At 61.8% G+C, this 11288-nt stretch overlaps 1 protein-coding gene across 4 annotated transcripts in view; it reads left to right on the top strand.

Moving 5' to 3' along the window:
* The window catches only part of STAT3 (signal transducer and activator of transcription 3), a 295156-nt gene that overhangs the window by 248583 nt on the left and 35285 nt on the right, over positions 1-11288 (top strand). Inside the window, exon 2 of one of the 4 annotated variants that reach the window (XM_054014229.1) lies at positions 8557-8591. Coding sequence is in view for 2 of the 4 variants with exons in the window: in XM_054014227.1 (XP_053870202.1) it covers positions 2939-3027 (89 nt within the window). In the remaining 2 variants the exon portion in view is untranslated. Of the gene's footprint in view, positions 1-2916; positions 3028-8509; positions 8592-11288 lie in introns of those variants that run through there. The other 3 variants (XM_054014227.1, XM_054014226.1, XM_054014228.1) reach the window with 3 other exon arrangements.

The raw sequence follows: 11288 nt of genomic DNA, 5'->3' as shown, positions 1-11288 counted from the left end.
AGGAGCGGGCAGGGCAGGGAGCTGTTCACACTCTGTCTGTTTCCTGGGGCCCATCTTTGTTTTTTACAGATATATTTTTCTTACACAGAAGTAGTAGCTCAGAGTAAGTGACTCCCAGGGCACGGGCAGGCGCTTGGCTCGAGCAGCCCGAGGCCACCAGGGTTTGGTGCCGTACTAAGCATCTCTGACCTCGGAGAGAGGGAGCAGAGCGTATCCATGGGGCAGAGAGCGAGTCCTGGGCCCTCCCGTGCCCAAGGTGACGAGCTGGGGGCCATGGGAGCTGGGTGGAGCTTTATCCATTTTCTATGACTGCATCCTGGTGAGCAGGCCGACCAATAAAGTTTCTTTTCTAAAAGGCCAAGCGTGGAGCGTGTTTCCCACGGACGGGGGCAAAGGGCACCGGCCCGGGGTCACCAGCTGCCGCTGGGTGGAAGGGAGCCAGGGCTCTGCCCCACGAGCAGGGCAGGGGGCAGGGGGCAGCACTGTTTGCTCCCTCATCCACGTTAAACTGGTGCCCCAGCACAATGGGGGAAACGTTCCCCTTGTTGGAGGGACAAAAACCTGCGGCAACAGACCGGGGGGGCAGAGGTGCTGGAACTGGCGGGGGCTGCAGCACCCCTGGCTTGAAGTAGTCTCCTTCATATCCAGGGTTTACAGTTTGGTTCAATGGCTCTCAGCCCCCCACGATACACATAGGCTGGTCGCTGCCATCCCAGACATGGGTTCTGGGCCCCCCCCAGAACAGGGGCACCATGCTGGAGGGCCCGGGACCTCGGGAGCCAGGAGGGGCGATGCCCCGTGCAGCAGGCACAGCTCTGCCAAAGCCTGGTGCGAGGGAAACACAGGAGCCCTGGGCAGCAGTAACCCCCAACGCAAGGAGACTCTCGTCCCCGGGCCGCACTCAGAGAGGGGACACAGCAGGCACTACGCCAGCCCAGCCACGCCCGGCCCCCACGTGGCATCAGGGAACGAGGCCGTGCTGGGCAGTGACTCACCAACGATGAGTGAGTGTCTGCGACCTTGGCAGCAGGACTATGAGTCTGCTGGTGTCCAAATAGCCCTCCCCCTGCCCCAGTGAGCCTCCCACACATACCTGGCTCCTCCCCACTCCGGGGACAGGGTTCCTGCTCCCAAGGGGGCCTGGGACATCACTCCGTGCCACTCCCACGTTCTGCCAGGCTGGGCTGCACCCCACGAGCGACTGCCCCCAGGCTCCGGCTGCAGGGCCAGAGGCCCAGGGAGGGCCAGCGACCGCCAGAAGCCCCGAAGTGAGTCAGTGGTAGCGGCAGGACCCAACCCACATTCTGGCTCCGGCTCTTGGGAGACGGATGCGGCCAGGCAGGGGGGTGGGAGCCGAGCACGCTCCCGCTATCTGCCAGTTCCACAGGGGGGCTGCAGTTTAAAAAAGGCTGAATCAAAGTTTGTCAGAGCAACAGGGGCCCACTGGGACCAGGCAACAACAGGCACCTGGTCCTTGTGATTTCCTCCCAATAACGTAGGTCCTACATAAAACCAGGGAGTGTTTTGTTTTGCTTTCTCAGGAAGAGGGCTGGATATTTAGAACATGGCAGAAGCTGGACAACCCCTCTGGGGGAATCCCTTTGTCATTCCCCCCCATGTCTGTGTGCCCAGCTCCCCCATTCCTGTACCCAGACCCTAGCAGTGACCCACCCCAGGCTGGCTGGACACCCTTCTCCATGCCCCCCACAGGCCCTGAGCCTCACACACATTTGTGGATTTACCCTCCCCCCTAGTGGGTCAGGTAAGCTCCATCACGCCCACGTTACGGGGGAAACCGAGGCACGCGGCAATCGCATGTCCCTCCCGAGCCTGGCCCCTGGGGAATCACAGCCAGCAGCACAGTGAGTGCCCAGCGCCCCTCCGCTAGGGGTGGGGATTTGGAGTTGGGGATGCTGGGATGGGGGGTGGCCTCTCAGGCTGCGCTGGGCCAGCGGGTTCAGTCCTGGCCCCAGCTGAGGAACTGCCCCATCCCGGCCAGGCCTCTCTACCCTGCCAGTGACGCACATGCACTCACAGCGGGGGCACCCTGGGGGAGCAGGCTGGGCTGTGGGGAGGGCCTCAGGGGAACGACCCAGTGCTCCCTGGCCCGGCGCTGAACGCTGGTGCGGGCAGGGGGTTCCCCGGGGAGGGGGGAGGAGGAGGGCTCTGCCTCGAGGTTTCCTCCCAGCGCTGACGGTGCAGCTGTGCGTAGCCTCAGCGCCCTGCACACGAACGGACGGGGGCAAGAGACGAAGCTGCTGCAGTCCCAGGTGGGGGCGACACTGACGCGAGCAGGGGGCTGGGGAAAAGGTCACCAGCTGGGGCTGCTGCCAGAGAACCAGGGCGGGGGGAGCCACATGGGGCAGAGAGGAGCTGCCAGCCCGGGGCCCCTCTGCCTGTCTGGCAGCGCCCAGCGCCAGCTGCTGCCAGAGGGGAGCTGGAAACCCTGGGTTTGGATGCAGCTGCACCAGGAAGCTCCGCCCCGTCTGTCAGGGACTGGCTCATGGCGTCTGTCCCTTCCTCGGGCTCTGGCTGGCATGGGCTGGGCCCGTCCCAAAGGCTGGGCTCGGCCATAGAACCGCAGCGGAGCTCTGCGAGGTGTGCCAGACTCCAGACCCATCTCCTGCAGGGCGGCGTGTTCAGGAACCTCGCAGCCTTTGCTGGGTCTTGTTCAACTCTAGGGAGAGTCTGCAAGGGGCCGGGGCAGCCCGGGGCTCGGCTCCCAGCAAGCCCTGGCTGGGTGGGTTTTCCTGTGACATCACCAGCCAGCATGCGGCCGCCCACGGGGCTTCTCCTCAGAGTGTGCTAGGAAAGCCCAGGGCACAGGGGAGCGAAGGGCACCCAGCCGGCTGCCCCCCAAGGAAAATACATCCCCACCCCTGCAGAGCCCGTCTGAGCTGGGTCCCGGGCCCAACACGCTGCCCACACGACTCACACGATGCGCCACACGAACAACCCCAGCTCTGCTCCCTGGGCGACCCCGCGACCTCACTGCAGAGAAGCAGCAGATGCTGGGTTGCCTGTGAGGTTAGTGGGGACGTGCGTCCGGAGGGCCAGGTCAGCAGGGGACCTGCCCCAAGGATCAAGGGGCATCGACAGAGCTGGGGGGTGGTGCCACGGGCTGGGGTGCCGTAGCAGGGGGTTGAGGGGCCTCACCGTTGGAGAAGGGATGAATGGACTGAACTAGCATGGCTGGACCTGCTCTGCCCCCTGCCCTCAGCTGGGGCCCGTGGGGCTGCACAGACCTGGCGTCTGAGGGGGTGTTTCCCCACCACCGCAGGAGGAAATCATCTCTGGCTCCTTTGCACAGAGCAGCAGGTGGGAATGCAGCGTGTCCGGCCAAGAGGGTGCCTGAGTTACTAGCACTACTTGGGTTTTCACGCCATGACCTGGGGGGTTCGATGCTGCACCGGGCTCCCCCCTCCAGGGAAATGGGGTCCCCCTGCAATGTCATCAGTCCAGCAACAGGGCCGGGGGACGTTGAGCCATGAATGTCTGTTCTGAATCCTGGGGAACAGGCATTTGGGAGCAGTGCAGCTGGAGCTGTTATTGGGAAAGAAACCAACGGTCTTATTTTTAGCTCCACTGAAAAACCCTGGAGGAACCAAAGCAGCCAGCGAGTTTCTCCAACAGCAGCAGACGGGAGGGTCGGGACGGGAAGGGGGGATGTTATCAGGCTTGCCAAAGCAGGAGCGACCCAGGGAATTGTTTAAAAAGACAGCTCCAGCCGGGAAGGGGACAGCATGACCTGTTCCCTTGAGCCCAGGCATGATGCAATCGCCGCCTGTGTGTCCTAGCCAGGAGGCTGGACAGGCGTCTGGTAGCTTCCAGGAACACAGGAGGTGGGACCCACATGGATCACTTCCCCTCAGAGACCATCGGCTCTTTTCCAGCTCCCGTGTCCTGAGGGGCACTATGCCGCGTACAGCGTAACACATGCATGTCCCTTGCTGTCTCTGCTACACATTTCCATTCATGGCTGACCTCCCAGAGCTGCCGCCGGCTCTGCCCGAGGCCCCAGGCTTGGAGATGAAGTTACAGCGAAGTCTTGGGGCTAAGAGCCTGGGACTTCTGGGTTCACGTGCTAGCCCTGCGTCTGGCTCCCCGTGCCTAAGCACTGGTTACCAGGGATAACGGCACATCCTGCCATGCTGTGCGGTCATGAGGATGCAGCAGTTAGCATCTGTGCAGGGCTCTGAGATGCCCTGGGAATGCTCAGGGCCAGCTCTCTCCGAGGGCAGCTGAGCGAACGAGCCGCTCATGTCCTAGCTGGGTCCTCAGTTGTTTCCAGGGGTCCCAGGCTGTGCGGGACATGTGCCTCACGCTGGCAGAGAAAGGACCGAGCAGAGGGCAATGGGTGCCCGGGGTTGCACCTGGAGGGCAGCCAGCCCAGTTGAGAGGGGCAGGATGACACGTCCCAGAAGGAGTCAGGGCCGTGGCAGGGAGCGTGGCCTGGAGCTCCTGAGGGTGCTGTCCTGGGAAGGGAGCTCTACCAAAGGGCCAGGAGAGATGCTGGGAAGCCCCAGGGCAGGACCAGCTCCTGTGATGAGCCTGGACAAAAGGGACAGACCCAGGGAGGCAGCCCAGGCGTCGGGTTTCTGGAGGAAAGGGACACACACACAGACAGCCTGGGAGAGGCTGATGGGAACGGGGCCTCCAGGAGAAAGCGCTGCAGAGAACTCTGCAGAGCCCAGGAGGGGCAAAGAGTCTGTGGAGGAGCAAGTCCAGGAAGGGGCCTCGAGACAGGCCGAGGGAGGAAGAAGTCCTGGGAGTCAGCACCTGTCAGAGAACTGTGCCCCACACTCCACGCCAGCCCAGGTGGTCAAGGCAACTTCTCCTTGCGATTTGCCATCAGGACAGGGCACCCCAGGGGCAGGGCCAGCGGGAGCCCTGATGGCGAAGGCTCTGCTGCCCGCCAGGATGGGGCAGGGCGGACTCTGGGATTCAGGGGAGCTGAGGTCCGAGCAATGTTGGGGCGGAGCTGGGCTGGGGAGCCTCATTCTATGAAAGGAGCCTTTGTTCTTCCCAAGGGGTGTGGTGGATTCTTCACTGGACGGCGTCTGCTGATCACAAGCATCAGCCTCGAACAGGTACAATTTACTAAGGAGCCTCATGCCAGCCAGACCGGCCACGGTAGCTAGCGTCACACCAGTGCCATGCAGTGACGTTTCCAGCCCTGGCTGAATCGTACGAATCCACAAGTCCTGGGGGGTCCTGCGGGTGGTGCCAGGCAGGGTCAGGCATGCACCCCATCACGTGTCGCTGGACACTTTGGGAGTGTGCTAGCCGAAGAGCCTGGACTGCTGTTTTGGATACGATGAGCGGTGGCAGGAAGGCCCCGTCGTTGTGAGGAGATTGAGACATTTCGCACAAAGTCAAACCACTTCATGCTGAGGATTTGGCACTGACGAGTCAGCCGGTGAGAGGGTCCTGGTTTCTGACTGGTGCAGCATTGCAGGCACGACACAGGTGGGATAGATCACGAACTCTGGCTCAGTGCAAAGACGGTTTTGCATCCCTAGGGAGGTTGTGGAATCTCCATCACTGGAGGTTCTTAAGAGCAGGTTGGACAAACACCTCTCAGGGATGGTCTAGATAATACTTAGTCCTGTCGTGAGTGCAGGGGACTGGACTAGATGACCTCTCGAGGTCCCTTCCAGTTCTATGATTGGCGAGACATACACTTTGTGCAAGAGGCGGCGAAACCTGTTCATAGAAGAACATCCACTTTGCGGTGACTGTTTGAACTCTGCTTGCAGCCTATGGAAGTGAACTCATTGGTGTTCTCCAGAGTACTCGACTCCACTCGCCCAAGCGGGTCTGGGGGCCCAGCTCCAAGGTTCTGGACCTTGGTCTTCTGCCATGAGCCGTTCTACCCATAGGGTGGGCAGCATCTTGGAGCCCTTGGGAGCGTGGGGCTGAAATTCTCTGTCCAACATTGTTGTGGACATTGATCTGTCGTTGGGGCCTACGCGCCAACAGAAGACGCATCATCTGCAGAGAAGGACACATTGCACCACCAGCGAGCAGCAAAGATCCAGTCTGCTCCGTCACCGGACACACTGCTAACACTCAGCACTCCGATCGAACGGAGTATGAAATCTCGATCGGTTCCTTCGGTGTGGGTTCCCCAAACGACACCCCCATCCAGGATTTTACATCGTGGTGCCACTAAGAGCTTGTCTGTTATGGGCTCCTTCTTTAGGCACCTTAACAACCATCGCTGGACCTGGGTTTCAAACAGAGGATGTGCCGTGAGGGAAGCTGATCACATCCTCGTCAGAAATTGCTCCATCGTGATCAAGATTGGGGGCTCCTAAAACCTGCTCTCTAGCTCAATCACAAGATATGGGCTGGATGCAGGGGGCAGTGGCGGAGGTTACTTGGCCTAAGTTGTGCAGGAAGTCAGGTTAGGACATAATGGTCCCTTCTGGACTTAACATCTCTGGCTCTTCTGAAGTGGGAGGGGCGCTGGTGAGGCCTGGCATGGCTCCTAGAGGACGATCAGAGAGAAGTCTCTGGCTTTGTACTGAACAGTCCTGGGGGTGAGAGCCTCCTCCTGGCCCATCCCCCACACTCCGGTGCAAGGGGCCGGGATTCCAGTTCTGGGACGTCCTGTATGTGTCCCTGACCAGGCTGGTGCAGCAGAGGCAGGAAGGAAATCCTTGCACTAAACACAGCCACCAGCCTGCGAGCCGGCTCTGATGCAGGAGATGCCGAGGCACCGGCCCCACTCCGGTACGGAGTAGTGGAGCTCAGATGGGATCAGCACAAGACTAGTCAGCTGGTGCACCTCTTCCACACACACCCCCACCCCGCACCCCACCACTAGCACCCAGAAGGGGAGAAGAGGCAGCAGGATGTGCCAGACGTGCCTCGTGCAGCCCCCTAGTGCATGGCACAGATGCCCCCCACCCCCAGTCCAAGACACAGACACAAGGAGCTGAAATAAATTGCAGGGATTATTTGGTCAATTTCTGCCGCTCTAAAATTCCCACTCCCTTCACTTCCTGTCCTAAACTGCTGTGCCACTGTTCATTTGGGGTTGCCAACGTTGTATTTCTGAAAGAAGGGACTGTTTTCTTAGCATCCCTGCCCCACCCCTCCTCCGGTATTATCCTCATCACTATTTTTAATATTAATACTAAGCAGCACTCACCTCTCTTCGCCAGGGGTGTTTCTTGCTGTTTTTTGCAACACTCAGCAACTCCCGGTCTTGTTGTACTGAGATGTGGGAAGAAGGGACTGTTGGCAACTCTATGCACCGAGCCCCAGAGGCAGCTGCATCTCTGCTCTGGATGTACAGGGTTGTCTGCTGCCCAGCACAGGGCTGCCCCGATTTCACAGTGGGGATGGGGGTGGGGGGGAAGTTGGGGGTAACACTCACGGATTCCCAGGAGACACAAGTTCAAATCCCACTGGGGAGGACTCAGCCTCCCCGGAGAAAGAAACTGAGTCCTGCTGAACCCACCCATGTACTCCATCCCCATGTCCCTATCCCCCAGTCTCACCCTCCCCATGTGTCCCCACCACCATGTACCCCCCCACTCTGCCCCTCCTCGCAGGCTCAGCCCCCCATGTACCCCATCCCTGTGTCCCTGCCCCCCAGTCTCACCCTCCCCATGTGCCCCCACCACCACTTTGCCCCTTCTCCCAAGCTCAGCCCCCCATGTACCCCATCCCGGTGTCCCTGCCCCCCAGTCTCACCCTCCCCATGTGCCCCCACCACCATGTACCCCCCACTTTGCCCCTCCTCCCAGTCTCAGCCCCCCATGTACCCCATCCCTGTGTCCCTGCCCCCCAGTCTCACCCTCCCCATGTGCCCCCACCACCACTTTGCCCCTCCTCCCAGTCTCAGCCCCCCATGTACCCCATCCCGGTGTCCCTGCTCCCCAGTCTCACCCCCCCATCAGGCCCAGTCCCCAGGGGCTCCCACCGCCATGTACCCCCCCTTTGCCCCTTCTTCCCAGGCCCAGCCCCCCATGTACCCCATCCCCCATGAGCCCCCGCCCCTAGGTTCAGCCCCCCCCATGTACTCCCTCCCTCCCTCATGTGCCCCCAGCTCAGCCCCCATGTCCCCCATCAGGCCCAGTCCCCAGGTGCCCCCCCAGACTCAGCCCCCCCCCCATGTGCCACTGTCCCTTTAAGGGGCGGTGACAGCGGCAGCCCCGCCGCGCTGATGTCAGGACCTGCCCGGAACTCAGCTGAGTTTCCCGCATGGACATTCCCGGCACTTGCCGCTCCGCCCCGGAGCCTCCCGGCTGCCCTCTCCCCTGGCCCGGCCATGCGGCGGGAGGGGAAGATTCATGACGGAAGAGCCACCGGGGGCACCCCCCCGGCAAGTCATGAATAATAAACGAGCCTCGTGGAGAAGAGGCTCTGATTGGCCAAGAGGCCACGTCCCCTCGTGAATAATGAGCAAATGCGGAGCACCATTGGCCAGCGGCGCTGTGACGTGTCCCGTGGAGGGGCGGGGCTGATGGGCAGCAGGTTTCTGGTCCGCCGCGGAGGGAGCAGGAGGCCGAGCGCCCCAGGCAGCCGGAGCCGCCACCCCGCCCCCCCCGCCGGGCCTGGGAGCCCCGTCCCCGCAGGTGAGCCGGGTGGGGGTCCCCCGGGGTGCTGCTCCTAGGGGTGCTCAAGGCATAAGAGTGCGTGTGGGTGCCCCCCCCCGGTGCTTGGGTCAGACCGCTGGGAGGCGCAGGGTTGCACCCATGGGTGCTGGGGCCAGATCGGGGGGCTGATAGCGGCTCCCATGGGTGCTGGGGTTAGGCTGCTAGGAGTAGCTCAGGGTTGGGGGAGCGGCAGTTGCTCCCATGGGTGCTGGGGTCAGACCGGGGGAGGGGGCAGCAGTTGCACCCAGGGGTGCTGGGGCCAGACGGGGGGGGGGGCAGCAGTTGCACCCATGGGTGCCCCGGTCTCTCTCTCTCTCTCTCAAGTCGCGAGCCAGGCAGTGGCTGTTCTGAGAGCGAGATTTAAATGCACCAGAGTCAGGAAACGGAAAGTGGCGATGCCCTGGCAGCCGGAACCCGGCCCCTCTCGCACTTCCATCTTGTCTTGCATCAGCCTGGCCTGGCTGCTGGCTCTCCCCAGACCCTGCTGCAGCCGCACGCCGGGGCTAGTGTGGGTGGTGCTGGCCCTGGGGTGCCTGCGAGGGGCCCTGGGGTGCCTGCGAGGGGCCCTGGGGTGCCTGCGAGGGGCCCTGGGGTGCCTGCGAGGGGCTCCCTGGGGAGCGGATGGGGATTGAGGGAGCCTGACCCAGCCAGGCGCTGCTGTCACTGTCGCTCAGGATCAACCCGGGGTTGGATTTAGAAGCTGGGCCCAGCTGCTAAGCGCCTTGGCTTTGCTGTTCCCCCAAGAGTCACTGACTCCTCCGGTTCCCACAGTCCCTCGCTGGAATGGGACTTGCTGGTGAATTGGGCACAAGGCCCCAGCCAGTGGCAGGAGGGGACGGCTCCTTGCACAGCGCTGCCCGTAGAAAAAGGGGTCTTTTGTTTGAGAAACTTCAGGGCCAGCGCTTGTCAGCTCCCTGCGCTGCTTCTGTCTAGCAGCAGAGATGCATAAAATTGAAGCCCGTTGAAAAAGGCTTTTTATCCGGCGTCGGGGATTATTAGAATCGCCTTTCTTTTGACGAGGGTGTTGAGGCTGGGTGGGTCTCATAGCCTCGGCCAGAAGACTCCACAATTTCACTTTTGTTGTTAATCGTTGTCCACGTTCTCTCTGTCCTGGGGCGCTAGGTCTGCAGCCCCTGGGGGGGCATGGGGGGGCCATTTCTCGGGCACCCAGAAATGAGCTGGGCACCTTAGAGAAATAGATGAGAGCATTGTACCCGAAAGGCATGATGGAATCGGCATTACTAAGCACGTATGTGAATGCCACCACCTGGCACTTTTACAACGCGGCGTTGTGTCCCATGGGTGGGCGGCGAGTGAGCCCCCCCTTCGGGGAGGCTAGCCCCTAGCTCCGCCCCTGCCCGCCAGGGCCTGTGGCCGGAGGAGTCCTGGCCAGCCTGCTGCTAGGCCGGCCAGAGCCACCCTGGGCCACCAGCTGGCTTGAGCACTGGCCCAAGCCACTCCTGGCCGCTCCAGCCTCTGGCTACCAGCCCGAGCTCCAGGCGGCTAGCTGGAGCTGAGCCCCTGCCAGCTTCAGGGGACAGAGGCTGGGGCCATGGCCTGGGTTAGGGGAGGCTTAGCCTTCCTTGGCCATCGATACCCACCGCCCATAGGGTTGCCAACTTTCTAATCGCACAAAACTGAACACCCCTGCCCCGCCCCTTCCCCGAGGCCCCGCCCACGCTCATTCCATCCCCCCAGGGTGTGGGATGAGGCTCTGGGCTGGGGCAGTGGGTTGGGCTGTGGGCTCTGGGGTGGGGCTGGGGATGAGGGATTTGGGGTGCAGGAGGGGGCTCCAGGCTGGGGGGTGGAGCTGAGGGTAGGGAGTGTGGGAGGGGGCTCTGGGCTGAGGCAGAGGGTTGGGGTGTGTGTGGGTGGGGTGCAGGCTCTGGGAGGGAGTTTGGGTGCAGGAGGGGGCTCAGGAGGGGGTGTGGGGTGCAGGCTCTGGGAAGGAGTTTGGGTGCAGGAGGGGGGCGCAGGAGTGGGGTGTGGAAGGGAGTGTGGGCTCCTGGTGATGCTTACCTCGGGCGGGGCTCCCAGAAACAGTGACATGTCCCTCAACTCCTAGGTGGAGGTGTAGCCAGGCAGTTCTGTGTGCTGCCCCCACCTGCAGGCGCCGCCCCCGCATCTCCCATTGGCTGCAGTTCCTGGCCAATGGGAGCTGCGGAGCTGGCACTCGGGGCGGGGGCAGTGTGCAGAGTCTGCCTGGCTGCGCCTCCGCCTAGGAGCTGAGGAACATGTCGCTGCTTCCGGGGAGCCAGGTAGGGAGCCTGCCAGCCCCACCAACCCGATTTTGAGTGGCCCTGTCAGCAGAGCTGCCCGGGTCCCTTTTTGACGGGTGTTCCGGTTGTAAAGAAGACACCTGGCAACCCTACCCACCCATGGGCCCTCCCACCCGTCCCGGTTGGTTTATTACAGGGAAGGAACTGGTTGGTATTGTTGGGGTTACTATGCCTGCCTGAGCCAGAGTTCTTCCATGTTTAACTCTAATCGACCTTAACAACCACGGACAGGAATTGGAATGCGTAAATAGCTAGTTAGCAATTACGATCTTGCTCATTTCAGGTACCAAACAATAATGATGAGGTTTGCATGTTTCTAGCTGGGGAAGGGGTAATAAACTAAGGGTAAACAGGACCAAATCACTGTTTAGGGAGAAGTTACTAACAAGCTAGATTT

This window comes from Malaclemys terrapin, chromosome 25 (assembly GCF_027887155.1).
Source record: "Malaclemys terrapin pileata isolate rMalTer1 chromosome 25, rMalTer1.hap1, whole genome shotgun sequence".
Taxonomy (NCBI): domain Eukaryota; kingdom Metazoa; phylum Chordata; order Testudines; family Emydidae; genus Malaclemys; species Malaclemys terrapin.
Note: the sequence above shows the minus strand (reverse complement) of the source record. Positions and strands in the feature narration are given on the sequence as shown.